This window comes from Anoplopoma fimbria, chromosome 21, assembly GCF_027596085.1.
Source record: "Anoplopoma fimbria isolate UVic2021 breed Golden Eagle Sablefish chromosome 21, Afim_UVic_2022, whole genome shotgun sequence".
Taxonomy (NCBI): domain Eukaryota; kingdom Metazoa; phylum Chordata; class Actinopteri; order Perciformes; family Anoplopomatidae; genus Anoplopoma; species Anoplopoma fimbria.
Window position 1 is genome coordinate 9,136,054 of NC_072469.1, and position 27,277 is coordinate 9,163,330.

Here is a 27,277-nt window from a genome sequence, read left to right on the forward strand (position 1 = left end):
AACAGTGAGAGTTCCAATTGATCAGAAAAAACACATATATGGTGTTTTTTATGCACACAGAGAGAAGAAAAGATCTCTATCGTTAACATATGCCAGTGTTGTGGCTTCACGCATATAAATGGTGCAGATATGTGCCTGTTTGACGGTATTGCAGTACAAAGTGTCACAGCCAGAGATAAGAGATTACAGTTGGCCTCTGAGTTTGTTCTGTCTCTACGCAGGACATTCCAGGAGCTGCGCCGTCTGACGTCTCGCACATGGGATCACATTTCAAAAGGCACGGCTCCAGTGGCCCACAGTCAAAACCGCAGACCTCTTTCTGGTCCAGCTGATTACTCGCAAGCATTAAATAACGTCAGGACTGGCTTATGAGATAAGGGGCGAGCATACACACAAGAGCAATTCATTCTAAAATAGGAGGAAACAGTGAAGATACACCCTCTTTTTTCTCTCTCATGTTGCATGCCATTACGCTGCAGTATTATGTGCTTGTCGTCTTTTTTTCCAGCTTCATAAATTTAATCTAATATCCTCAAATACTTTAACTTTGCTCCCTCTCTGCCCTCCTCCTCTTTCCTCCTCCTCCTTCTCTTCCTCCTTCACAGTGCCCAGCCTCTACTGGCGCCACAGCAGGGTCATCTGGGGTTCCACGGCAGAAGGGAATGCGTAGAAACAACAACTGTACATTTTCACAGAACGAAACCATGAATGAACCTCACACAAAGCACAAACTACTCTGTTCAGCAGGAGCCTGGCCCTGACTTTAAAAAAAAATCTCATTAAAACACTTTTAGGATTCATTGTTGCTCCTATGCCACCAATTACCCAAAGTCATACAGAGGCAGTTTTAACTCCCTGTGATAATTATCTCCTGGCAACTCTAAACCCACTGGTGACAGAGTTTACCAGTGGTTGCCTGCTGTATCCTCAGAGAGTAGCAGAGACTGCCCTGATGCAGTGCCGCTGTGTGCTGACAGAGGAGGAACAAAGGTGACGCTGTGAGTACAAACTCTGCACAAAGACAGGAAACCTGATATTCCAGCTCTCGACACGGACTCAATCTGGAGGGAGGGGAGAGTGTGTACTTGTGTGTGATATCAACAGCAGCGAACATTAAGTCCTGCAGGACACACTCTCCATAGAAGGGTACACTGAATGTGTGTGTGTGCTTCCCTTTTTTCCCTACAGTGCATCTGCACCACAATTAATCATCCTCGACTAAAGCAAGTTGTGAAACTGTGTCAGTGCAGAGTTTAACCTGCTTTCCCATGCACTCCCACTATGTTGGATCTAAGAACAAAATGCAACAAAGAGGAACATTTAAATATATGTAAATCACTTTAATACATCAGGTTAATTTCATGCACTTCCAAAGATATTCCTCATCAACAAAAAGCAGCTCTTTCTTGTCTAACCAATCTAAGATAAATACTTTGAGTTCCATTGACAGCTTAACAATGTCACGTTTATTGACTGTTGAACAAGAGCTGTGTTTGTGACCATGTACAGTTCAGTGCCGGGCCTCTGTGGGCCGCCCCTGACCCGGCATTGTTATGTGAAACCCCGGGCACCATGCTCCAGTGCTCAGCTATGCCGTCACCCCCCCCCTCCCCTCCTCTCCCTCCAGGCATGCAGCAAACACAGCCCATTTGAGTAGCCAGCGAGCGGCTGCCCTCACCAAAGCCTCGCAAAGCAGCTTAGAGCTCCGTCCGCCTCCACGGTGGTCACACGTGTGAAACGTGCACTCTCACTGACACACAAACACATGCAGGCGAGGCCCGCAACTGCTTGTGCACGGTCACAGCGGGAGGGGAGGGGCTTGTTGGGCCTCATATGAACAGAGAAGGGACGGGTTAGGTCATAGTCACTCCCACTCAGCTGCACTGAAGCACATTCCGCCTCAGGCATAACACTCTGCACACACACACACACACACACACACACACACACACACACACACACACACACACACACACACACACACACACACACACACACACACCTGGAAAAAACATGCAGGGCAAAGGGACAGAGAACACACACACACACACACACACACACACACACACACACACACACACACACACACACACACACACACACACAATGAGCTGCTGCACAACACGACTCATGTTCTCCTTCGGAAAGAGGGAGTGTTTCTACAAATCAAAGCCATGTGTTGGGAGAAGCTGACACTGTTTTCCTGAAGTTTTTTTTGTTTCAGTGCTGGAAAGAATACTCTTTCCTAATGACACATAGATTCCCACTTAGAGCCAACCATCAGACACTGAGAACAAATTAACTGAGAAATATTGGTAGAACTCTGCATTCTGTTTTCCTTCACTGTTCCCCAAAACGTGATGCAGCCTGGTTACACTGATACACCTAATTAGGATCAATTATGGGCTTCAAAAACTAAACAATCGAGTTTCTCTGACAACAGAACAAAAAACGTGTTTATAATCTCTCTGTGGATATGCAGTTATCATCAGGGTTTGTGTCGACTCCTACCGTTGGTTGCTAGTGATTTCAGTAATCTAAGAATTTAAGCTTTTTATAGTCTTTTCTTATCCTCAATAAGAGCCAATTAAATGACTAAAATCTTAATGTAAAATGTGCTGTAAGCTCAGCAACCACAGATCAGTATTTGGGCTTCTTATTACATAAAGTAAGCTTTGAGATTTCTTTCAAACCTTGGCTTCTCTCCAGTTGTTTCTTCGATTTGTGACTCAGCTAAAGGATAAATATATATACACCTTCAACTTGCTGCTTTCATCCCTGGTGAAGAATAGAAGAAGTAGCCAGTAGAGACCAGCAGCAGATAGATTCACAAATATGTGAGGACATATATCCTGAGCTGATACTCCTGTTTTGTACAAATACAAAGTAATGTCTCAAACCTTTAATTGGCTTTTCTTGGTTTTGGTAAAGTGTAACAGGCAACACATTTGCAAATTGTATCAAGCGTCAAACAGTTTAGTCAAAAAACAGGTTTATCAGGTACTGACAATGCTCCTTCACATGCAGCAACTTTGAATCTATTAAGATGTGAATATTTATACGCTAACACAAAAACCTCTTTTCAGTTAAATCATCACCCAATGCATCACCCATATTTTTCCATTTTGCAGTACAAACAGGGAATCCTCATCTGTTTTCATACACTGTACATTTGCTCTGATGTCAAACATGTCGAGAAGAACAGATGAATGCATATTGAGTTGGAGCAGATGTGTTCACTAATAACTGATATTGTGTAGTATGCGACATGACGGATGCTGAACAGTCTGATGATCTACAGAACAAAACAGTTAAAAATGTTGTATTGTTTATATTGTGCATATGTATGATATTTAGGCAGTCAGCTTTAGGGAAATAAGTGTTTGTGGCGTCAGAAAGGGGAAATACATAGTTTACGTACCGTCAGCCTGAAACTTCTTTACTTAAATGTCTAAACTGTCAAGGACAATGAAGTCAGACCATCACAGTGTTAATGAATAGTTGGAAAAAGTAAAGCTATTAAAGTGTTCTTCCTTATGTTGCATGCTTTTGCGTCTTCAAGGGTGGTCTGATTCAAAAAGACCCAGACTACAGATGGGACATTTCTAACAAATTGGGCTTCATCTTGGCTTCAAAGTATAGCCAGCCAAAAGATGATTAAATAAGATATTCCAAAATGTGCTAAAATGATTAGACAAATTACTTTTGCAGTGTGATTAGACCACCAAGCGAACCAAACCAGTTTAGTCAATGATTAACGCTATTTAACAGCTTTAGAATTAAATCAATAAATTAACATTTAAAAAAAACATAATTTCTGACAAGTATGTTGTTCTCCAAAGGCTCTGAATGAACTAGATTACCTCAATTACATGTTGGGTAGTATCACTAGAAGCAGCATGATGCACACACACACACATACACTGCTGAGTCACACACGCTGTGCCCTACGTGTCATGATGCATGCATATTACCCATCTTCAAGCAAACTCATGACTGCTGGTTGTGTGAAGTGCGTGGTGTGTGTGACAAAAAATTACATCGTGAGAAAAGTGGATTCTGAGGATAAAACCCCGTTGTGTGTGTGTAGACATTCTCTGATATTACCCATCTTCAAGCAAACTCATGACTGCTGGTTGTGTGTGTGTGTGTGTGTGTGTGTGTGTGTGTGTGTGTGTGTGTGTGTGTGTGTCTGACACATCCAACAGGTCAGCCGGTGTCATGCACTCTGTGAAGCACTGCAGACGTCAGATTGGCATTTCTATGATGCAGACAGGAAGAAAGAGAAAAAAATTGACTGCAGCAGGGTTAAATGAGGAAACAACGACGTGCATTTGACAGAAAGTTTCTCTGGTAAATGATGACACAGACTGCATATAAATTGATTTCACAGTCTTTGATAAAATACGCTTATGTATGCCTCACTGGCCAGACGTTATTAAGCGGTGCTGACCTTATCTGCCTCAACTCTCTGCCTCACTGCTGTACATCCTGGGTTATTTTTGTGCTCTGAAATAACCCAGGTTGGCCTCGGATAGCCCCACTGTAATGTTCCCACATAACCCGAATGTGGTTAGACAATACAGAGCGTTGTGTCTCAGTGGTCTTTAACGCCCCCTGCTGGACTATCCTATAATGTTACACACTTGGAACAATGTGAATCCCTTCTCACAGTTGTTTTTACTCATTCAAACACAGGAGGACAGGCAGATGTGGCTATGAGTACATTCATGCTCTTCTCTTTGCAGCTCTTAACCAGCCATGGAGCGTAATCTGATGGTATTTAAGTCTCCTTCCAAGTTGCCATGGATCCTCCCTCTAAAACAGCTGGCTGGTTTAAAGCAAGTGTGTTTAAAAAAAAGCAGACAAGGCCAGTAAACTTCCCCTAATAACACTGCACAGTTCACAGTCAAAGGCAGTGCATTGCATATTCCCTTTCATCCCTGCAGTGCCTTTGAGACAGAGACAGGAGTGGGGTTGTTGAAGGGAGGGATGAGGGTTGTAGTGGGAGGAGGAGGGGGAGACAGCCAGGCTGAAGCTCTCATTTTTGCCCTCAGGGGTGTGTGCTGCTGCTGTTGCTCTGTCTTTGTCTGAAGACTGATTAACAGAAAGCAAGACTAAAGAGAGTGAATATGAATTGTGCGTTCCTGACAAAAGCTTCTATTGTCTCAAACCTCTACTGCATTTTACACGTGTTTGAAAAAAGAGGGAAGCCCAGATGAAGGTTACTACAAAGATGTCTTCAGATTATTGCATTTCTATTTTCACTCAATGTTTAAAAATACTATTTTCTTAGTAGAAGCCCTGCATAGCTAAATAAAATGTATGTAGGTCACAGAAGTAAGAATAGTCATATGAACAAAGGCCATTTTAAATGTTGTAATGTTTTAGCTGGTTGTGGTGGCATTAGTTCTTAATACTTGATATAAAAAAAATTGGGGGGATTTTATGCATTTACTAGTAACTTCAACCATCATGTAGTGGAGTAGTTAAAGCATTATGTTTCACAGAATAGTTAAAAAAAATTATAATAATCAGAGAGTCAGAAGCTCAAAAGTACAAAGTACAAAGCAATAAAGCAGCTAAGCAGCAGAACTGGGTCAGTAAATGTACCGAGAGACTGATGATGTAATGAGATGCAGGTGAGGAAGTGGGCGAGGAAGGTCAGGTCAGGTAACTGCAGGGCTCCTGAGGAAAGTGAGAACAGGTGTGTAAGTGGGCGGGGCAGTCAGGTGATCGGGAGAGGAGGGAGAGTCTGAGGGCATCTGGTGGAAGGATGTAAAATGGCACTGAAGGGGCCTGGGGGAAAAGGGAGTTTGCAATGAATCTTGTCCTAGCCTCGATGCTTTAACTGTAATAAAGATATTTTACCACAAGATGGCATTATTATCAATATCGCCTATCATGTCACACAAGGAAAAAGCTGCTGTGTCTACATATGCACTGTGATTATACGCCTCAGTACCAACCAGAAAGCTCACATCATAATTACAGCACTGGTCATCAAAATGTCATGACGAGAAATGCGTAATTAGTTTGTTTTAACAAACATTCAAACTCATATTTGAAAGCTGCACTACAGTACACATTTGTTAGTTGACGTAGTTTTACTGCAGCATGTGTCAGGTGGAGTCTGGACGGGGTTAGGGTTGATGGCGTTTAAGTCAGAGAGGTCAAGAGGGAGCAGACCTTACTCCTACTTGATTTCCTGAGGCTCAGCGTTTCTGGGAATTCCTGGGTGGAGACGAATTTCTGCAACACTTGTTCCTCGCTAGCTGTCTGGGGCTACTGAACCCCAGCCAGATGAATCCTAATTTAAGAACTAACGACCTTTAAAAGAAGCAATAAAAAAGTAATTGTCGCATTTCACTGGTTTTTCCAGGCTATTTCAAATGGAGCGTTCAAAGTAGGGCACAGACTTAAAAGAGGGCTGCACTAAATAAAGCATCTTTGATCTTACCATTTTTGTGGTAAAGCAATTTCTAGCTGCCAGATTTTCTCTTTATTTCTAGTAGCATTGATATATAAGTTAAGTGCTATACTTAACAAACCCACATAACAAAGGTGATATCTATCAAGAGCACAACAGTGAAACTGATGATGTTGTTGCACCCAGACTACTGGAGTGTCCTTGAGCAGCACACTCAATAACTAGGACTTAGTGGTGCTGTAGGTAAGCAAAAATATTCATGTAAACTTATTCTAATGTTCCTTGAAATAATTTCAAAGCACCCAAATGCACACATTGCTCTGTCTTCAACACGCACAATGCTTAACTGCTATTTGGGAATTTTCTAAGACAGGCAAACATTTCAACCCGATGCATATACGCACATATTCTCTAAAAACTGTTTGCAAGGTTCACCTCCTGATTCATGCCATTTCTTAGGTACTGTTGAAATCCTGGCCTTGGTCAAGCCCTACACCCCCGCCCGACCACTTCGCTCTGCTGCCTCGGGGCGATTGGTTGCCCCGTCGCTCAGAGGTCCCTGCGTTAAATATTAATTTAAAATAATTAAAACATTTTGCTACTTTTGTTTAGAAAACTCCTGATATAATACATAATATATAATATAATAATATATAAAACATCTACACTGTAAATCAACTCTCGTAGATTGGTGGTACTGTACATGTTACAGTGCTCACATGCTCCGATATTGCATTGTAAAGTTGTAAATCTGTAACCTAAGAATCTTTGTTAATCAGTAACTTAAACTCTAACACAAGCCCACACAGAATGCTATCAAAGCAATAAAGCTACATACCATGATAATTATTTAATTTACCATATTTTCTATTTGTTGTTATTTGTCTTTGTCCCAGTATTTGCTGATGTAATGACACAACTTCCCATCATGATCAATAAAGTTAATCGTATCTTAATGGATGGTGTGTTGCTGCCCAAAGATCAAGCATCACATCTGAGCTTTTGGGGTTTGACAGCAAACATCAAGGATTCTCCTGAAATCTCACATCGGAGCCAAAACACACAATAATGACAAAAGCTTGATATGGAATGAAATGGGGATGTTGAATAAATTATTTCTAAAATGACAAACATTTACTGTTTATTTTTCAAGAAAGCAGCCTAAATGCAGTCTTGCATTACAGTTTTTTTTTTATATTATCCAGTTGTTTGCTACGCTAAACATGTTCATAAATCATTTTACACAGTCTGTGGTAATAAGGAAGAAAAAGGACTTTGCTCACAAACGCTTCACTCCGTGTGAAAGTCTTGTGATGCTGCGGAAGTGTTTCTGATTGTCACAGGGGACAGACATCGACCGACATCCTTAAGGTAACAATTCTACTTAAAATGTCCTTTAAAATACTCCAAAACCTTGTTTTCATGAAACATTTGTTTAAATTGAGTAGTTGCACTCTTTTGCAGTGCTGTTAAATTGCATGACTTCCTCAAAATCTTTGCAACTTGTCATTCATGGCAGGCTATGCATTATTGATGTTAAAACCTGCCATTTATACAAGCTAGGGGGAATATCTTAGCTTTACGAGTAGATAAAATGTTCACTTGGAGTGTTTAGATGATGGTTAAACAGGAATTTATTGCTGGGCTAAAATAATTAACAGACTGTGACATTCAGCGTCTCCTGATCCTCCACAAAGAAAACATACTGAAATAATGGAGATAAAATAAATGATTATCTGTCATGTATATTAGGTGAGAAAGCTTTTTGCAAACTCTGTGCTGCTGTGACGTGATTGGCCATGGAATTGAAGAGTAGCCTGAGACGCACCCAGTCACTGAGGAGCGTCGCCTCATCATGTGACAAGCCCAACTGGACAGAGACAGGTCTACGGGACAAGTCAACATCTGTGTCCCAGCTAGTTGCCAGGTGACAGAAACACCATCTTCCTCTCTCTTTCTACATCTGTAACAACTAAACACATAGTCTAACCGTCTGTAACCTTCATGCAGTATGTTAGTAGATGATTAACATGTTTTTGTGTTTGTAAGGTATCAAACTACAGTGAAAGTCAGCACATCTGTTCAAGACATCTCTGTAAATAATGGTGAAGCAAAGCCAAAGCAGGTGTTAAAAGAGGTAACCTCTGACTCAAACAAAAGCATCTTCAGTTTCTGGAAAAACAATTAATACAGCATTCAAACATATATTTTTCCTTTGTGCATCACTGTCAGATAACACCATCTCCTCTGGAGAGTAAAGAGACTCGCCTGAAGTCTCTGATGAGGAAAAATGAATTGAGAGAACAGTCTTGGGACAAACCCAGTTTGACCCGCAGTAAGTCAATGGGGAGCCTTCAAAGCAGCGCCGGGTCCATTGGGGCCCTGAAGGCCCTGTTTGAGTCAAAGGCAGCCACACAAAACAAGGTGAAGAGCAGTTCCAGAGCTGTGAGTTTCTCTCTACCAAACAAGACAGCAGGCATCATGCCAGCAGTGAATGGAGAGGTTGAAGAAGTGAAGAGCTCTCGAGAGGAACCAAAGACCCAAATTCCTGCTGACGCTCCAGTTAATGCTGCTAAAACTGATGCAAAAGATCATGTGACTCGAAAGGTAAATATAATCACCTCTTACAGCTTAAAGATCAGATTTATGGCCATTCAATCGTGCAACTTCCATCATGTTACTTCCAAAAATAGAAACAATACTTCGTATTGTGACATAGACAGGCATATGGCTACTTAGTAGCAGTGACAGTTCATTATTTCTCTCTCTAGGTGGTGAAACAGACCCAGATGGAGAGGAGAAAAACAGTAGGGGGTATTGATTTTGAAACAATTGCAGCCTCCCAAGCTGGTGAGTACCAGACAACATTCATCAGATATGCTCTGTGATGTCCGCCAACCCGATCACTATGTATTCCAACCAATTAAGCATTTCTAAGGTCACTGAAGCAGCTCTTTATTGAGTAGTTATCAGTAGTAGATTAAAACTTTCTATTTTTCTACGAGGGAAATTTGATTAGCAGACATTTAAAAAACACAAGGAATACAAATTATAAAAAGCCCACTCATAAACTATATCTGGCAATAATAAAAACTACTAAAAATGAACTATCTATTACTATTCACTTCTAGAACAAAGAGCAGTTGATCAGACTTGATCAAGGTTTTGAGAGAACTGTAATGTCACACCCTCGAGCTGCTCCAGACTTTGATTTGCTGTCTGATACTATAGTTTAAAGGCAAATTACAACAAAACTTTTCAGATGTTGTTTGCATGAATTTATGGACACAGGACTGTCGGAGTTAAACATATATCCTGGAATATAAAGTACCACAGGAAATTTCCTGCTACTTTGCACTAATTACACAGAAAACAGGGACAGTGTTCAATTTATGTTCTCCCAATGTATTAATTTAAATCCATTGATACCATAGTCTTTTAGTTATTGGACAACAGGTCAGCTGAACATGCAAAAATGTGATACTTGTCTACATGCATTCAATTCGCAACATATATGAAACAATATTCTTTTTGTATTCGTTATAGTATTGTTTTTTATATTATATAGTTGGAGGCTTCAAATAAGCCCAGTGGGTTTTCTGCCTCTTCCTGCACTGTAATATTATTTTTCAATTGTGCAAATAAAATAAACTAAAACTAAAACTAAATTTACTTGGGTATAAATGGAGCTGGTATAGAACTCTTTATTTAACATCGCAGGAAATTTCCAGGGAATTACTAACTACTAACTATTTTGCTCTCGATCCATCACAATAGCATTTATCTGCCCAATTCAGTGTTTAAATCATCTCGTAACTGTTAAAACCCAAACAAGATGGCGGCTCCTCTGGTATACATTTCCTTGAAAGCCGTCTCTGAGTCCTGTGACTCAGGTCAAAGTCATGGACGGTATGAAGGGAAGAGGTGAAATGGAGATGAATATCCGCACAGTCACTGTGCAGGAAGCAGTGATTGACTCAACCTGGTGTGTGCATAGTAGACCACTTCAGAACAGGACAGAAATAGAAAGCAAGTAACAAGTCCTGAATAAGTGCAGGAGGGTGAAAGGGTCAGCTGTCATTGGGGCAGGAGTGAGGCAGAGAGAGGGAGAGACTGAGAGTGGCAGACGCTCCACAACAAGACTCAAACCAACAGGAAATCAGACCTAACACGTTCACAAAGATCGAAAGGAAATAAGAAGAAGACAGGTAGATCAGAAGGAGCTGGGAGCCGTTCATTTTCTGTGAGTAGAGATTTGTATTTTGATCGAATGGGGCAACTAGAGACTAATCTGTGTCTGCTGAGCAGAAATAATCTTACCCGCATGTTAAATTTCTTCTACATGCTCTTGAAAACTTGTGTACTCCTATATAATTATCTATATATATATATATATATATATATATATATATATATATATACACACATATACATATACATTTAGAGAGAGATCTAGATATATAATCAATACCTTTAATAATAACAATAACCTTATATTGGGGCAGCTAATAATACCTATGATTGATAGTTTTTGCAGCTTCTGGAGATTTAAATCTTGAAATATTATATTAATATTGAGACTTTAGAGATTGACCTAAATATTGCAGCCAAATTCTCCAATTTCGACAGAGTTCTCTCTTTATATGTGACAGTGTCTGTTTTACCATGTGTTCCTGACTGAGAGCTGCTAGAGAACATTTACTATCTTCTACGAACAATTGTAAAACATATTTGTGTTTACTTCACTCTTCTATGCTTAGTCAACTGTAGCTACAATGTTTTTCCTGTCCGTATAACTCTCAGTAGTTGTGTCAGTGGAGTCAGGTATCTGCCCCCTCCACCACAAGTGGGACATTTATAACTTGACCACATGGCAGCTGTTGCATATCAGCTATGAAAGTGTTATTACGGTTGACCCTTAAATTGCTAACTATTAACACGCGGTTTGGTGACATGGATGCGAACATAGAAGTTATTTATAAAAATTTGTCACTTTTTAAAATTCGGTTTAAATTTGAAACGATGTAGTTACAGTTTTTTGAAAAAAAAAAGCCCTGTATTGTTACACCAGTTGCCTATTCAACTGCTTATATTAATCAGTAAACAAAGTGAGAAAATATGATTGACAGGTCTGATTAGGGCTCATATCTTAAGTGCTACAAAGTGTCATAAATACATTTCACATATTTATACGGCTGTGTCTGTTGTGTCTGCAGATGAAAAGAGGTCAATTGCAGATTTCCAAGACAAGGAGAAACTGAGTGTCTCAGTCAAAGCTATGTCCGCTCTATACCTGTCTAAGGTGGTACCTCAGGATTCAACACGCAGCCTTTTAAAACCGGTAAACACATCTGCCTACTCATTATGTAATCTTTTCTATTCAGACCTAACTAGAGTTGCAACTATAGCAATAATGATATTGGTCCAATACTTACTCAAAAAGCTGGATATGGTATCTGGTATTAGATACCATAATTGAATAACAATTCAGTAAATATATATCCATGCATTTATTTTTCAGTTTTTGTTCAACACAGTTAGGAAAGCAATGTTTAAGTCAAGCTTGATGTTTCCTTACATATAAAAGAATGATCCCAGTCTCAGTGAGGCATACAGCTTTTAAATAAACACTGGTATTGGATCGTTTCTGCGTATTCGCCGATACCCAAAGTTAGGTTATCATTATTAGGACTGAAAAAGTTGGAACATCAATTGTCCCTACCCCTATTTTATAAGCATAATCTATAAATTATTATGACTTGAGTTTAAGCTAAATTGTTAAAATGATGATTTTTCAGAATCGCATATTCCACGAAGCCGTGTGATAAAGTAGATTAGATAACTACACACTGTAGATTATCATCTTTCACAGTGTCATATAACACATCACATTACTCATATAATGATTACCAATCTCCAAGGAACATTGCTATGTCAGGTAGACCTGACCTGAAACTATCATTGTTTCCATCCAGGCACAAGTTCAGTCATCTGAATCTGGGAAAAGAACCAAACTAACCAAGGTAAAGTAACATTTTACCAAACATTATGCATGACAGTGTGCTTTGGATTTGCGTTGTCACAATAACACTTTCCATTTATCATTGTTGTTGTATTTGCTGGTTGCTTTGGAGCTCGACTTACCAACTGACCCCTGGCATGTAGCAAACAAATCAACTGGCATGATCTGGAAGGTATCAGTCTCATTGCTGTAAGCATGTCGGCATTTCCTGCGCATGGTTTCCACTGGATGGCTCATTTCTGTTATAAAGGAATCAATGATGAGAATGTTAATCTGCTCTTCTAAGATGGCAGAAGAATCCCAACAAAGGACAGATGACCTCCCCTCACCTCGTTCAACCAGTCAAACGCCCAGACCAGAAGACGTCTCTGAGGCACATTCCCCACAGTCCATCACATCCCAACTTTCCAAAGAGAAGCTCCACCAACAGCGCCAGAAATGTGAGCTGAGAAGACTCCTGAAGCACACTCACCCAGAGCTGAAGATGTTAGATGAAGTTGTGGATGAGGAGCTTGCTGAGGTTTTGAGCTCGGAGACTGGGATGACAGCTGGTGAAACTGGATACGAAGGAGAGGTCCTTTCAAGACGCTTGATATTTGAGAACTGTGCCCTGAGTCACAAAGTATCTTCTTACACCCCCAAGATGCACAAGGCAATGGGAAGAGTGGAAAGAGACGATGTCAGTAAATCATCAGCTGTGTTTGAGGAGCATGAAGAGAGGCCATGTTATGAAAGTAATGAAGGGATCTTCGAGGATGACAAAAGGCTTGTGTCTAGTCCAGATCCTAACAGAGAGTGTGATGGTGATGAGGAGATGATAAGAATAGATGTTCAAGCTACCAAAAAGATATTTGAGAGTAAATATGTGGACACATCCACACTAAGTCCAGATAATAAGTTTCATGGGAAAGTTTCTATTTCTAGGGATGAGACAGGGGCAGTCCAAAAACAAAAACAGGAGTTTGAAATGTGTAGCAAATGTAATTTACACAGCCAGAACAAAAGCAATGCATGTACCAAAAGTCTGGATTCGACACATCCGCCCAATAAACAGGGCTCATGTGTTCAAGGCACTGGCCATGAGTTTTCAGGTAGGGAAGAGGTTTCTACTGGTGAAACAGCCTTTGAGGATGAACCTTCAAGCCCTCTTGCTCCAGAAGAACTCGGGGAAAAAATCAAAACGAGTACAGCTCTTCTCCAAAACAACCCATTTATCCCAACAAACATAGAAAGAGAGCATTCCTTTATGCATTCAGCAACATCACAAAGCCCGGCAGGAGAGACTGGGCCAGCTGAGGACTATCCCATAACTAACGTCAAGAACAGAACCCACTTGTTTGAATCGATGCCATTTTACAAAATTGGGCATCAGAGCAAGGAAGATATTGAGACGATGGTGGAGAACATCAAGGAAACACTGAATTCCCTTTATCAGGGCAATACCATACATTCAGATGGCTCGATCATTGAGGTAAATGAGACAATGATAGCCAAAAAGGCCAAATTCGCGCTATCAGAGAGTGGGCCGAAGATAAAATACGACGAGGTGGCAGAAGGTGGTGCACAAAACTTCATAGTCCAGTTGCTACCACGGGCAAACCTAAAGCATCAGATCACGTACCTAAAGGAGGTTAGTAAAGGAAGTATGGAGGTCACACTAGTGAATGTACCCATACACCAACATCACTCCACTACCAACCAAGACACAGAGTTTAAAACTGCCAATGTGGTTCAGCTTGTTGAGGATATTCTCAATCAAGATAACTCTCTGCGAAAAGGAGTAGTTTTCCAAGAGGATGTGGACAAATGTCCTGAAGTCATTGTTTACTCCCTCTACAATTACTTTGATGAGGAAGATGTGAAAAGTTATTGTCCTCAAAAAGGTGCAGAGTATGATGAACCAGAGCCAGAAAGAGCTGATGTGAGTAACACAGAAAATCAAGAACTAAGAAAGGGTGTCATTAAATCAACCATAAGCTGCCTTCTAGACAGTGGCAAAGATCAAACTCTCCTAGAACCCTTACGGCCTGAAATCGCAGAAAAAGGGAATGTTAAACTGTTCAAGAGTTGTATTGAAAAGGGAGATTTGGAGTATTTGAAAACTCTTCAGGCTGAGCCAACAGTGCAAGAACAAGAACTCCCTCCAAACCAAAATGTGGCTGAACAAGGAATAGAGTTTCATCATGAACAGAGAGGTGATCAAGAAGAGGAGAATTCAGAATGGGTCCCAGTGGATGTTAAGAGACTGAGAAACATATTCTCTGGAGATCAAAGACCACCCCAACCAAAGCAAAATGTATATGTTAACCATGCCCAATCTACCGCAATTTCTTGCGCATTTACAGGTCAAAATGTGCCACTTGGAAAGAGCCAGTCCTCAACAGAATGCATTCATGGGCAAGTGGAGAATAGCTTTATACAGTGTGGTGGTAAAACACAAGAAGAAGCACCACAAGGATCACATATGCATCTTGAGACACAGGACATTGGCAGGGTGCACCAGTCTGAGTTAGTTGAGGTGGTAGATGACAATGACGAGATGTCTGACCTTAAAACTGCAATACAAAGCCTCCAACAGGCCACGATTGAGGCCAAATCCTTGCAACATTCATCACAAGAAAAACATAAATTCCTAATTCAAAAACCCGTTGTTTCAGTTACAGCAGATGTCAAACAAACAGAAGCTGAATTATCTGAAAAAAGTGAGAACCAAAGAGATGACCCGTGCTCTGAGCCAACATGGGATCAACTCCCATCAACCCCGAACATCACCTCAGAACACAAATCAGACCACCAACATGATAATACAGAGACAAGCCGTAGAGACACTCATTCTGAAGTACAAACTACTGAGACATGCAGCAAAAAAAATCAAAAAGGCACAGAAGTGGTCCAGAAACAACCCTTTCAAGCTGCTATGGGGTTTGTACTTAGTCCAGAAACAACCGCTGCAGAGCAAGAGGAGGAGGAAGTTGTTTTTCAGGGTAAACGTCAAGCAGCCTTGGATTCTCTGGAGAAATCCAACATCAATGTCAGTAGAGGAGATTTCAGAGCAGCTATGATATACAGAAACATGTACAAACCTCACAAAGAAAGGTCAGAAAATGTGTCTGCAGTGTCTGCTCAAAAGCCCACTAAGGAGGAGTTTTGCCCTGTGAATGAACCTAAATCAACTAAAGCACCTGTAAGACAAGAGGTCTCCAAAGAACAAGTGACTGCAGCAAAGCCAGAGCCCCAAAGTGAAAGTGAAATCCTAAATAAACCGGCTACAAGTGCTGTCTCAGAGAAAACCAAAGGGCCTGTTGGTCCAAAGCCTGCCATCCCACCTAAGCCAGAGCATTTGAAAGTAAAACAAAGAGACATTCAACCAACCAACACAAAGAAACCTGAGGCAACCAAAACTAAAACTGTACCCATAGACACAGCTCTTCAACAATTGCCAATGACACCAATGTCACATAAGGATGAACATAAGCAATGCCTGTTCAAAATGAACACTGGCACAGACTCAGGGCCTGATCTAGTGGATCATCAAAGAAATAAGCTTTTTGATGCAGCTGTACATACGTCTAAGGAAATTGAAGTCCATGGTTCAGTCGTCGTCTTAGAAAGTGATAATTTAAATAATAACATTAAGCTACAACAGGATATAAATGCCAAAGCAGAAGAGAAAAGCCCCCAGGACTCCTCAAACAAAGAAAATATGACAGAAACAGATGAAAGCCATGTAGATTTTCATGAAGCATGTAAGAAATTTGGAGGTAAAAAGGCGAAGAATCCTCCTGTAAAGCCAAAGAGAGTTAAAATTGCTCGGCTTGATAACAAAAAACCCAAACAGATGTCTGGAGATAATTCCTCAATTCTCGCACATGTGGTTGATGAACCTCAACAAACTCTAAGTGATCCATCAGGCAATAACCCAAACACCTGTGGACAAACTGGTGACAGCACAAACAAGAAAGAAATCAAACAAGAAAGCAAAGTCGAAATGAGGTTAAAGAAAGGACGAACGGAGACAGAGGAAGAACGCCGACAGCGGCTGTCAGTTCACATGGATGAAATCATGAGAGGGAACATACCAGCAGCCATGAAAATTTTTGACAACTTGCGAAAGCAGGAGGAACTGCACAGCATTCTCAGTCACGTTGAAGAAATTGAACAGGACACAAGCGAGGTCGATGTGAAGTCTCTGAGGGGAGTCTTCGAGAACGTTCCTGACTGGGTTGTCAGCTCTGACAAAAAGAAACACAAGAAGGCAAAAGCAGAAAACAAAGAAGAGCGGTTGCCATTAAAGAAAGACAGCAATGAAAGTAAGTCCTCAATGGCACATGTTTTTGGAGATCTTGAGCGAGCCAGTGAGGAAATCATGAATCTAAAAGAACAGACTTTAGCCAGACTTGTGGACATAGAGGAAGCAATAAAGAAGGCTCTTTATTCTGTCTCTACCTTGAAATCGGACTCAGATATTGCTGGTTTATCATGCCTGTTCAAAGAGTCACTAGGGACCAAGCAAGGATCCCCAACCTCCGGTAGTTTTAGCAAAATTAGCATCGGGTCAAGCAGAACAAAATCACTGCAGACACAGGAAAGCTTGACAGCTAGCCAGAGAGCAAGAATTGAAGTAGACTCTGCAAAACAACGAGCAAGTCCTCCATCTTCACCTGCCTTCATCTCCATCCAGTCGGCTGCTAGAAATACTGCTAAAACAGAGCTGCTTCCACCGGAGACCATAATTTGCCCGACATGTCAGAACAGCCCAAAATCAGAGAAGAAATTCCGGACGACTAAAACCCTGACGTGCAACAGTCCCGCCCAAATCAGAAAACAATCCTCTAACAACCCTAAAAGAGAGCTTAGTGTACTTGAGGTGCAGACTGACCATGAGGGAAACAGTATTATTGGCAGCAAAACAGTCACAGAGAACTATGAGAGGACTGATAATATTGGAAACCGGTTTTATTCTACCAAAGAATCCACTGTTGACACTGGTCAGCCAGAAGCTACAACATCCATGGGTCAGGCAGCGGTCAGTCCAGCTACGTACCGGGTCACCAAGCACCCAGAATTTCAGCTGCCGATCAATCAGAAACCTTAAATCATTCACAGACAGTTTGTTACCAATATGCTAAGTGGTCTCATACATTTTTTAAGAAAGTTGTTATGTACATAATTTTATTTGAAAAGATATAAATGTATTTGTTATTTTTGCTTTTGTGTTTATTTCTTACAGGTTATTATTGGGTTAAAATGTTCTTATTTATATTTGAGGATTTATTTGTTGCTTGTATTCTATAAAATTGTTTTAATTTGCATTTTAAATTAAAGATTGTGTTATTGGTTTTCATTCTGCTTTTGTGTTTGTTGATATTGATGCTTATATATATATATATATATATATATATATATATATATATATATATATATATATATATATATATATATATATTGTTTGTTTTAACCTAGCTTGGTCTCATTTCTCTCATCAGTTTCAACCAGCTTGTCAAGAGATGTGTTCCGCCTGTTTGAAGACGGTTTATCCGATGGAAAAAATTACTGCAGACAAATACATTTTTCATCAAACTTGCTTTTGTTGTAAACAGTGCAAGAAAAAATTAAGGTGAGATACTGAAATATTTTACAGAAAAATCACCTGCAACACTGATCAATGATTTCCAATATTGATTTCTTGTCCGTACCAAAATGAGTTTAACATTTATCACTTTGTTGTTGATTCATTTTGCATTGGCCTGAATATAAGAGTAAGCAGGACAAATAACTCTTTATGGTGTATGGAAATATAAAAATATAGACTGTCACATTAATACGGACAGGTGTAACTGAATTTATCTTACTGTTAGCATTTTTCAGATAACCTTTCCATGCTTTTTATCCTCTAGTTGTTTCCACTTAGTTATGATTGTATTTCCTCCATGGAAGTAAAAACACCTTGCTACAGCACATCTGGGAGCTAACATCTGGTGTTAAAACAGGACACTTTAGCAATTGGTAAACTTAACCACATACTCAGTAAATGGATGGAAGAAACTAACGAGCCAAGCAATATTAAGGCCACAAATAACCCATAATGCAACACCCTTAAAGTCACAGGCCCACTCGGTTAGCTCTGTCTTGGCCTGGTCCTGGCTCTAAACATTTACAGAGAATATCTACTGTTGTAAATCATAATACATCGACAAATTTCCAAACATAGTAAACTTCATCTTATATTCGGGCCAATAACTACAATAAACTTGATTGCCAAATATATTCAAAATCGTTCAATGAATAATAAATTGATTGATTTGTTGAAATATTGTATTAGGGCAGTAAGAATATTAGATTTTCAAATTAATTTGATTTTATGTTGCTTCAAAATTATTTAAATGTTTCTTTTGAGCGCTGGTTCCCAAACGGAGGTGCCACATGACCGGGAGACAAATGTCAAATGAAACTAAATTTGTATAGACTTTTTTCACTGCAGACATTTTGACACAGGTGTAATCTGTACGATTGTTAATTGCTGCATTGCTTTGCAGTACTGTAATTGCTTAAACCAAGTCATCATTAATGTTATTAGTTCCTCCTTTCTTTTTACTCCATTGACAAGTAAAAGTCATAACAGAAAATGTCTCTTGCTTAGAGGTTAAGAGACATGACAACTTTTGAAGGATGATTTACAAAATGCAAAATGAAATACACATGATTCATTTATAAAGTTGTAACCTCCTAGTAAACTCTAAATGTGCCACATAACTACTGTAACTGCAAAAACATAGTACCTCTAACCAAACGCAGTCCATAAATGAATAAACTGTACCTGACATATTGTGCTCATTTGTAGCATGTACAATTACGCACCTTTATACGGAGAATTCTACTGCATATTTCACTACCAACAACTGTTCAGAAGAAAAGGGAATTACGATGAGGGCTTTGGACACGCTCAACACAAGAACCGATGGCTGCCGAGGAACACTGCTGACGTGGTGTCCAATGAGACTGAGTCTGAGGCATAAATACAATGTGAGTACCAGCAGGATGACTTTCATGATCATTTATTAACACTGCAACCCTCCATTAAAACTGTGTTCTGTTTCTGTCCTCAGCTGATTTCGATGGTGACTGTGGCAACAAATGTAAAGATGTGTTTGAGCCACCATGCAATGGCCAACTGCTCTCCAAATTTAACAATGTGTTTGTATACTTGTAATGATTATTAGTGTGTTCAAACATAACCCTCAACCTAATTGCAATAATGGATTAATTATTCAATCATTGTTATTGAATATATATATATATACTTGTGTTTTTTTTGGTTCAGTTATTGCAACAAATCAATTTTTTTGTATAATTCTTTCTTGATGACACAAAGTGAAAGAAAAAAAATTGTTTGTATATTAGATGTTAACTGGGATAACAGAGAAGATTTAAAAAAAAACTACATCATTTTGTTGTAAATATTCTGGGTATTAGTGTAGTAGCATTATATCTGTGCAGATTAAAATTCACTCGCTTCCTGCTGATAAGTACTGCTGAACTGTCCACATCAGTGATATTTCATGTCTTTGTCAGTGTTTTTCATACCTTAAGGCTCATGAACTTTATCCCACCAGTTACATTTCTACCCATCATGTTGATATTGTGGTCTGCAACATTCCATCTGATACGGTGCATCTGACACAACATTCCATCTAATCCAATCTAGTAAGTGAATTTTGCAGAAATGTAAAAAAAAAAGATATGCAATCATTGTTCACAGTTATAAAATATGATGCAATAAAAACTAATTTCACAAATTGTGTCAGTAAAATAAAATGTATCTATAACATTTTAGGTTTTTAAAATTTTTGTGTGTGGTTAGTCACTAGATACTTTACAAATCACAATTTTAGCATACGAAACATAGGAATATCTTTTAAAATCAGATGCTTTGTTAAAAATGTTACCAATCAACCGTATGCACAAGTAGTGCTGAAAAGAGATGGAAATTAATATAGTTCTACTCTGATTATTAAGTCATTTTTCATGCAAAAGTGCATTTAGTTTCATGGCTACAGCTTCCAAAATGTGAGGATTCGCTGCCTAACCATTAGATCATTTAAAATTTTCAATTTATTTGTTTATTGGTTGGACAAAACAAGCATTGTGAAGGTGTCACTTTGTGGTCTGGGTAATTGTGACAGCCATTCTGCTAGAGAATCTATATTTTTCTGCATGAGTACTTTTACTTGTAATACTTTACTACTACAAGGATGATAACAAATACCTTTACATGGTTATGAAACAGACAGATCGTCTTGCTGCTCAGAGTACCAATGATTCTTGGTTTCAGGTGATTATACATTAAAGGAAACATACCTATAATATTACTTATTATTTTTGCATCATGGGAGCAGAACTCCATGACAGGAACTATACACACAAATAGGTAATGTTGCTGTCAGCTATTTACAGAGCCAGCAGACATGGAGTAACATAAGCTGTAAATCCATTCCACCAACTCTCTATCTTGTTCTTTTTGCTTCTAAATGTTTCACTATGCTTTTAACGGCTAACTGCTAACCTTATGTGTCAAATACACTACAGTTGCACAGATCAACTACTAAAAGATGAACAAAATGAACTTAATGTAATTAGTTACATTGTGCTATGATGAATCAAAATGCCTACTTATTCGTATTTCCCATAAAACAGTTGACTTGTTGCAATCAAAATGCATACCAAGGCAACATCAACACACGTGCTGTTCATTAAATGCATTATTTAATATATTTACAAAATCCAGTTATCAAACTGTATATCAAGTCTGTGGTAAAACTTAGTTCATAGATTGTAACAACTAAAAATGATATCATGTTCAACATGATTCAATTGATGCTTGGCATTTCCTAACTGTTTTCTGATACGTCCTTGTTACCAGTTATCAGATGAGAGCAGGCAAACTATTTATTTATGATATGAAAAAAATAATAATTAGTCCATATAAATCATTTGTTTTTCCTCTTTTCTGATATTTTCCTCTTCATTGAAGGATCGCATCTGAGGCCTGTTCTCAGGTTTTCTGTAATCAATAACAAAAAAGAAAAATTATACACCGCTCTGAGTTTCTTGAAAAGGAATAAGCACTCTGTTGTGAAAGAGTTCATCAACTCACAGGACTTCAGCGTGGTCCTGGAGTTCAACATTGAGGGTTTCGGGCAGCAGTAAACATATACTCCCAGCAACAATGGGCACGCTGCCGTAAATCAGCATTGGAATGGAGTAATGGTAGACATCCAGGAGTCTGATCAACGGAGCGATGACGCCCCCCACACGAGAACACACGGAGTTTAGACCTACACCATTCTGCCTGCCAGTATAGACAATGGACTTGTCAGCAATCTTGTTAGCATGTAACAATTGCATACATTAATATTAAGGATAATAACAGACTTTATGTTTTACCTCTGGGACACTAACTATCTTACCTAAGAATGGTAGGGTATAGTTCTGCAGTATAAACATAGATAATGGAGAAACTGGCAGTGGCGGAGAGTTTTCCAAGTACAGCTATGATGGTTACCACCACAGGAAGGTCTGATGGACAAATGATTCATCAGACAAAAACACATTAGTGCAAAACATGTCTTCTGTTAGAAGATGGATGTAGCAAGAATCACTGGGTATGTTTTTTCTTAAAAAGAATCAGGTAAATGAAATGGTCAGGGCGGATTACAACAGACTGCTATTATTATACAACAACTTACCTTTTGGAGTGACAATTATCCCAAGACAAGCTGCACCTCCAAATGTCAGGATCGCTGCTAGACATACTTTCCTCCCAAAGTGCTGAATAAGAGGCAAACTGCCCAGACTTGCAATCAATTCTGCCAAGGCAAAGACGAACTGTGTGAGGTAGATATCCAGACCAAAGTTGCCTGCATTCAGGCTCAGCCCGAAGTACATCAGGCTTGTTCCAAACCTATTAACAGAAGGAAATAGATATCTTCAAAGCAACTATAAGGCTGGAGATATGTGTGCTTCTTAACCATGCGTTCACATTGACAACCAGCTGCATCCCAAACCGAATTGTTCAGTCACTTGCTGAATGGACCACACATGTTACTGGAGTATTTCACCAGAGGACACACCAGAGAACCGTATACAACGTAATTTCGACAGATGTGCACAACCAAGGCTCCAAACGGATGCAGGATACGCAAGACAGAAATCATGCGCATGCTATTGAGTAGTTAAAATTAAGTGTATCTCTGGCTTAAAAGTATAGCTGTGGACGCGGTAACAGGTTGTGGTTGAAACAAATACTCACCACACGTAGCTCATAATGAGTGCACGTTTTCTCAGATATGATATCCTGAAGATGTCCAACATGCTTCCTCTTTTGGATGGACCCTCATTGTCCAGCTAAACAATGCAAGTGTAATTTTTTAATGGTTAATGTACATTTATTCAAGAGCTTTATTGTGTTTGATCTGGTTGTGGTTGGAGCAGCTCACCTTGTCTAGCACATCTTCCGGGACCTTCCTTCCGTTCACCTTGGCAGCCCTCCGAATCTCCTTTATGGCTTCCTTCTTCCTGCCCTGGGTGATGAGCCAGCGAGCTGACTCTGGAAGAATCCTAATTGACATATAAGTTTTATATCAACTTTATTTGTTTTACAGTTAAAATTGAGATGAGCATTTAAAACATTATATCCATGTGGTTTTAGTGGCTGCTGACCAGTAAATGATACCCAGGACAACGACAAGAGGGCTGAAGACCACCAGCTGCAGGATCCTCCAGTTGGGGATCAAATAGGCAATGCCAGACAACAGGATCAGTCCAAGAGGGTAAGAAGAGCGGCAGAAAATGGTGCATAAAGCAAACTTGGAGGAATCACTCCACTCTCCACCTGCAAATCAACAATATCATGTTATTTTTCAACGTTAGCTGTAGAAAATGTGCATGCACCTTAATACATGCAGGCCTTATAACTAACTTTACTGTCATTTTGACATCATTCAGTAAATGTACAGTATGATTGCTTCAGCAATGCAAAAGGAGTTGCAGCTTGCAAAGCATCACTAATCAGTGTTTTTCATTTTACTTTTACAAATAACCCCTCTGCAAATGGAGGCACTCTGTGCTGCTGATTATAAAGGACACTGCAAAACAGAATTGTGTTTTCTTCCCTCTGTGGCTAGTAGAAGTATAAATAGATGGTTCAAATACAGACACTGACAAGATTTTACCCACCTATCACAAATGAAGTAACAAGAATGCCTGAAATGGAGATGCCACCAAAAAATTTGAGAACAATGTAAACATAGATGTTGGGTGAGAAACCAACACTGACACCAAACACCAGTAGGAGAAGGAGTGAAAGCAGCACCACAAAGCGTCGACCGAACCTACAAAGAGAAGAGAAGAACTGTTACATTGGTGCTTGAGTTTTTTTATAAGGATGTATATGAATCTTTCCTAAAAGTTCAGCACAATACAAACCCATGTTAATAGATACACTGCCTGTGTAAAAATGTTTCTTTGAATTGTTTAAAGGTGCTACATTTGAAATTCAGAGCATGTTGAGCGATTGCCTCCACATGGCTGTTAAAATGGCGACAGTTTTGCCGCCAGCTAGCAGCTAACGGTGCTAACAGCACGCAACAATGGCAACAGTGCTGACAGAGATAACAGTGTTTACCTGAGGGAGAACTAGGGTGGATGGTCGTTACGCGACAACGCAGCGTTTTCAACAGTGACCACCGGATATGAGCAGAGTGCAGAGCGGCAGTGATTGGCTAGCCAGTGGGGCACACACACAGGAACTCACGTGCACAAACATGCATGTGCGGCCGGACCAGCTATGTAAACAAAGCCCAGAGAAGTTTGGATTACAACACAGAGAGAGAGTAACTTCATTATCTGCTCAGGACTTACTCCTCTATATCTTTTACATAGCTTATAGTTGTTTGCTGCTATAGAAATTATCTGAATTTCAAATGCAGCACCTTTTAAATTAACCACTTTTATGGATGCTTGGTTGACTTAAAAGTAAAGAGCAACCCGTTCAGAATTTTAACTATCCAGTATATATCTAGTTAAGGTGGAAGTGCATGTGTACCTGTCGGCCATCTGCCCAAACACCAGCGCTCCAAGCAGAAGACCGGACATGTAGATGGACTGGGACGCCTCAACCCAACTGCTTCTGTCACAAACCAGGTTGAACTGGTGACAGAGGCAGGATGGTGAGAGGAGAAGAACAAAACACCAATATACTGTAAGTTTCTATTTTTCGGTCTATTTGAGTTTTTTATGAACAGAAAATGGCAGTCGGTCAAAAACAAAAAGGTTTTTTTTATAACAGTGGTGGTGATTCCATCATCTCATCTCTCAACTCGTCACCCTAAGAAAGTTTTGTGAACCTGTTCTGCTGCTAAAGTTGTTAAACTTGTTCATTCTAATATAGTAGTATGGAGTACTTAATGTTGTAAAGTTGAAATTGTATTGTTTTTATTTTTTATGTTGTGATTTTTATCAATATGTGGAACCAACTCATTTCTAAACATGTGCCAGGAGACAAGGCATTAATAAAATGCTGTCAGAACAGTATGGTGGCTCAGCAGGGATAAAAAGTCACAATAAATATATTTAATGGTACAGTTAAGTGTGTTTTTCTGTTGGTGAATAAACAACTATCTTACCTCTGTAACAATGCTGGAAGCACCTTTGCGTGCCTCAAAAACTGATCCATTTATGCATTCAGTTGTAGCGTTAATCCCATATGCTTCAATGATTTCCAAATCCAAATCCACAGGTGTGAACATTTCACAGCTTTCATACTTCCCAACCTTGTTCACAGGGAGGGTGAGATTTTTCTGTCTCTCATCTGTCAGGTTTGGCCCACGCTCCAAGATCCAGTCGGTGTTACAGTGATGTGGGAAGCTCAGGCCCGTAAACACCTGAAGGATCAGATCAGCTGTAAACAAGGTGGGGATGCATAATAGAGCCACCAAACGCTTCTGAAACAAACCAAACCCTCCAATCTCCTTCAGGATCTCCCCGAAGTTACTCATAGTGGTATCTGGATCTTCCAAGAGTGCAGTGCAGGACAGAGAAAGGTCTGGTTTAAAGCAACATCCAGCCAACAAGTGTCGCTTTCACCCTTGTCCTGCAAGTTAATGTTTGAACTGACAATCACAGTGATTTTATAATCTCCTAAACTGCTAACAAACAGACTGACAAAGTGTGATGTCAGGGTCCCTTAGGCTGAAGTCCAGCTGATGTCGAGCTTTTGTGCAGCTCATCCTCATCAGTTATTGATTTTAGAGTTCCTCGATGCATCATACCCGCTTTTAGAGCAATACTACAGATAGTTTTCTCAAGCAGAGTCTGCACTTACAGAAAGTGTGTATAAATGACTTTAAAAAGTCTTATCAAGAATGCTCTTCAAAGTCTGAGTTGGATGGACGTTCCGCTTCAATCTCCAAACCACCAGCTTCTCCTTCTGATTGGTCTAAAACATTTGGAGTCAGAAATCTTTCAAACGTTGTGTCCCTGAAGTGAAAAACTCCATATTTCCATAACGATATACATTGCATAGCGGTCACTCTTTCTTATTTTCTGTCTTACACTCCACAGGTAAAAAAAACTACAAAAACTCATAGTAGTCTATGTCGTAACTACTCTTTAAGTCAAATTTGTGAAACATCCAATCAGAATTAAGAATGAGAAAGACAGCAGGCTCCTATTGTACCTTTAGTGGTTTATAAGATGCTATTTTGAATTTTATTGCTGATGTGTTTTTATAAAATTTTGTCAGTTTATAATGTGCACTTCAGAGACACCATATTGACTTGAAGAGATTAAAGATATATTACATTAGTCATTTAGCAGACGCTTTTATCCAAAACGACTTACAATAAGTGTATTCAAGAGAACTACTAGTCACCAGAAGTCATAAGTGCATCTCCTTTCTTAAACAAGCATCTAAAAACATAAACCAGAGCAAAAGTATAGTGCAGAAGCAAATTACTACGAAAAGTGCAACAAACTAATACAAATACAATAAGTGCAGCGAACTGATACGAATACAATAAGTGCAACAAACTAATACGAATGCAATAAGTGCTAAGTGGAAGGCTCAGGGTAGTACTTCTTGAAGAGGTGAGTTTTCAGCCTGCGCCGAAAGATGGGCAGCGACTCTGCTGTTCTGACGTCAGTGGGGAGTTCATTCCACCACTGTGGGGCCAGGACAGAAAAAAGCTGTGACCGGGTCGATCGGCCACAGGGACCTCTGAGCGACGGGGCAACCAATCGCCCCGAGGCAGCAGAGCGAAGTGGTCGGGTGGGGGCTTTGCCATCGGTGTGGACTGGATGTTGTATGAATGTTAGTTAGAGTCTGATGGGCCGGTGGTACCTTGCATTTCTGTCATCAGTGTGTGAATTGGTGAATGATATGTAATGATATGTAATATAAGCTTTGAGCTACTGATTGTAAGTCGCTTTGGATAAAAGCGTCTGCTAAATGACTGTAATGTAATGATAATGGAAGTAGCAATGGGTGTCAGCCGGGTCACGGCAGGAGGCACGACCACGGTCCAGGTACCACAACGATTCATGGAAACCTGCAAGGCGAGAAAGCACAAAGACTCCAGGGTAGAAGCAAAGCCAATATGCGTAATGATACAGGGAATGGTAATAGTAATGTGACTAATAATAATAATGGTAGTAGCAGTGGGTGTCAGCAGGGCCACAGCAGGAGGCACAACCACAGTCCAGGTACAGCCACGATTTATGGAAACCTGCGAGGCGAGAAAGCACAAGGACTCCGGGGAAGAATCAAA

General features: G+C 39.8%; 2 protein-coding genes across 2 annotated transcripts; one reads left to right on the forward strand and one right to left on the reverse strand.

Annotated features, from left to right (window-relative positions):
• Nucleotides 1-7,723: 7,723 nt before the first annotated feature.
• Nucleotides 7,724-19,711, forward strand: LOC129111091 (LIM domain and actin-binding protein 1). Its single transcript, XM_054623387.1, has 10 exons — nt 7,724-7,801; nt 8,183-8,357; nt 8,480-8,567; nt 8,663-9,037; nt 9,202-9,280; nt 11,647-11,771; nt 12,406-12,453; nt 17,939-18,069; nt 19,294-19,475; nt 19,559-19,711. The coding sequence occupies exons 2-9, from the start codon at nt 8,230-8,232 to the stop codon at nt 19,466-19,468; spliced, it is 1,149 nt and encodes a 382-aa protein (XP_054479362.1). The 5' UTR covers nt 7,724-7,801; nt 8,183-8,229; the 3' UTR covers nt 19,469-19,475; nt 19,559-19,711.
• A 1,486-nt stretch (nt 19,712-21,197) lies between these two features.
• LOC129110860 (solute carrier family 22 member 13-like) lies at nt 21,198-25,590 on the reverse strand. Its single transcript, XM_054623103.1, has 10 exons — nt 25,136-25,590; nt 24,556-24,659; nt 23,688-23,842; nt 23,172-23,343; nt 22,949-23,069; nt 22,762-22,856; nt 22,199-22,413; nt 21,920-22,028; nt 21,607-21,801; nt 21,198-21,513 (listed from the first exon to the last, which is right to left on the reverse strand). Exons 1-10 carry the CDS (start codon nt 25,505-25,507, stop codon nt 21,426-21,428), a joined length of 1,626 nt encoding a protein of 541 aa, XP_054479078.1. The 5' UTR covers nt 25,508-25,590; the 3' UTR covers nt 21,198-21,425.
• Nucleotides 25,591-27,277: the final 1,687 nt, after the last annotated feature.

Bases quoted from the DNA above. Each gene is read 5' to 3' on its own strand.
- LOC129111091 (XM_054623387.1), top strand. From the start codon at position 8,230: ATGGAATTGAAGAGTAGCCTGAGACGCACCCAGTCACTGAGGAGCGTC. The intron at 9,281-11,646 runs GTGAGTACCAGA...TTGTGTCTGCAG, and splicing joins AATTGCAGCCTCCCAAGCTG to ATGAAAAGAGGTCAATTGCA. The intron at 11,772-12,405 runs GTAAACACATCT...GTTTCCATCCAG, and splicing joins CACGCAGCCTTTTAAAACCG to GCACAAGTTCAGTCATCTGA.
- LOC129110860 (XM_054623103.1), bottom strand. From the start codon at position 25,507: ATGAGTAACTTCGGGGAGATCCTGAAGGAGATTGGAGGGTTTGGTTTG. The intron at 23,344-23,687 runs GTGGGTAAAATC...GTTGATTTGCAG, and splicing joins TGTTACTTCATTTGTGATAG to GTGGAGAGTGGAGTGATTCC. The intron at 23,070-23,171 runs GTCAGCAGCCAC...TATGTCAATTAG, and splicing joins GTCCTGGGTATCATTTACTG to GATTCTTCCAGAGTCAGCTC.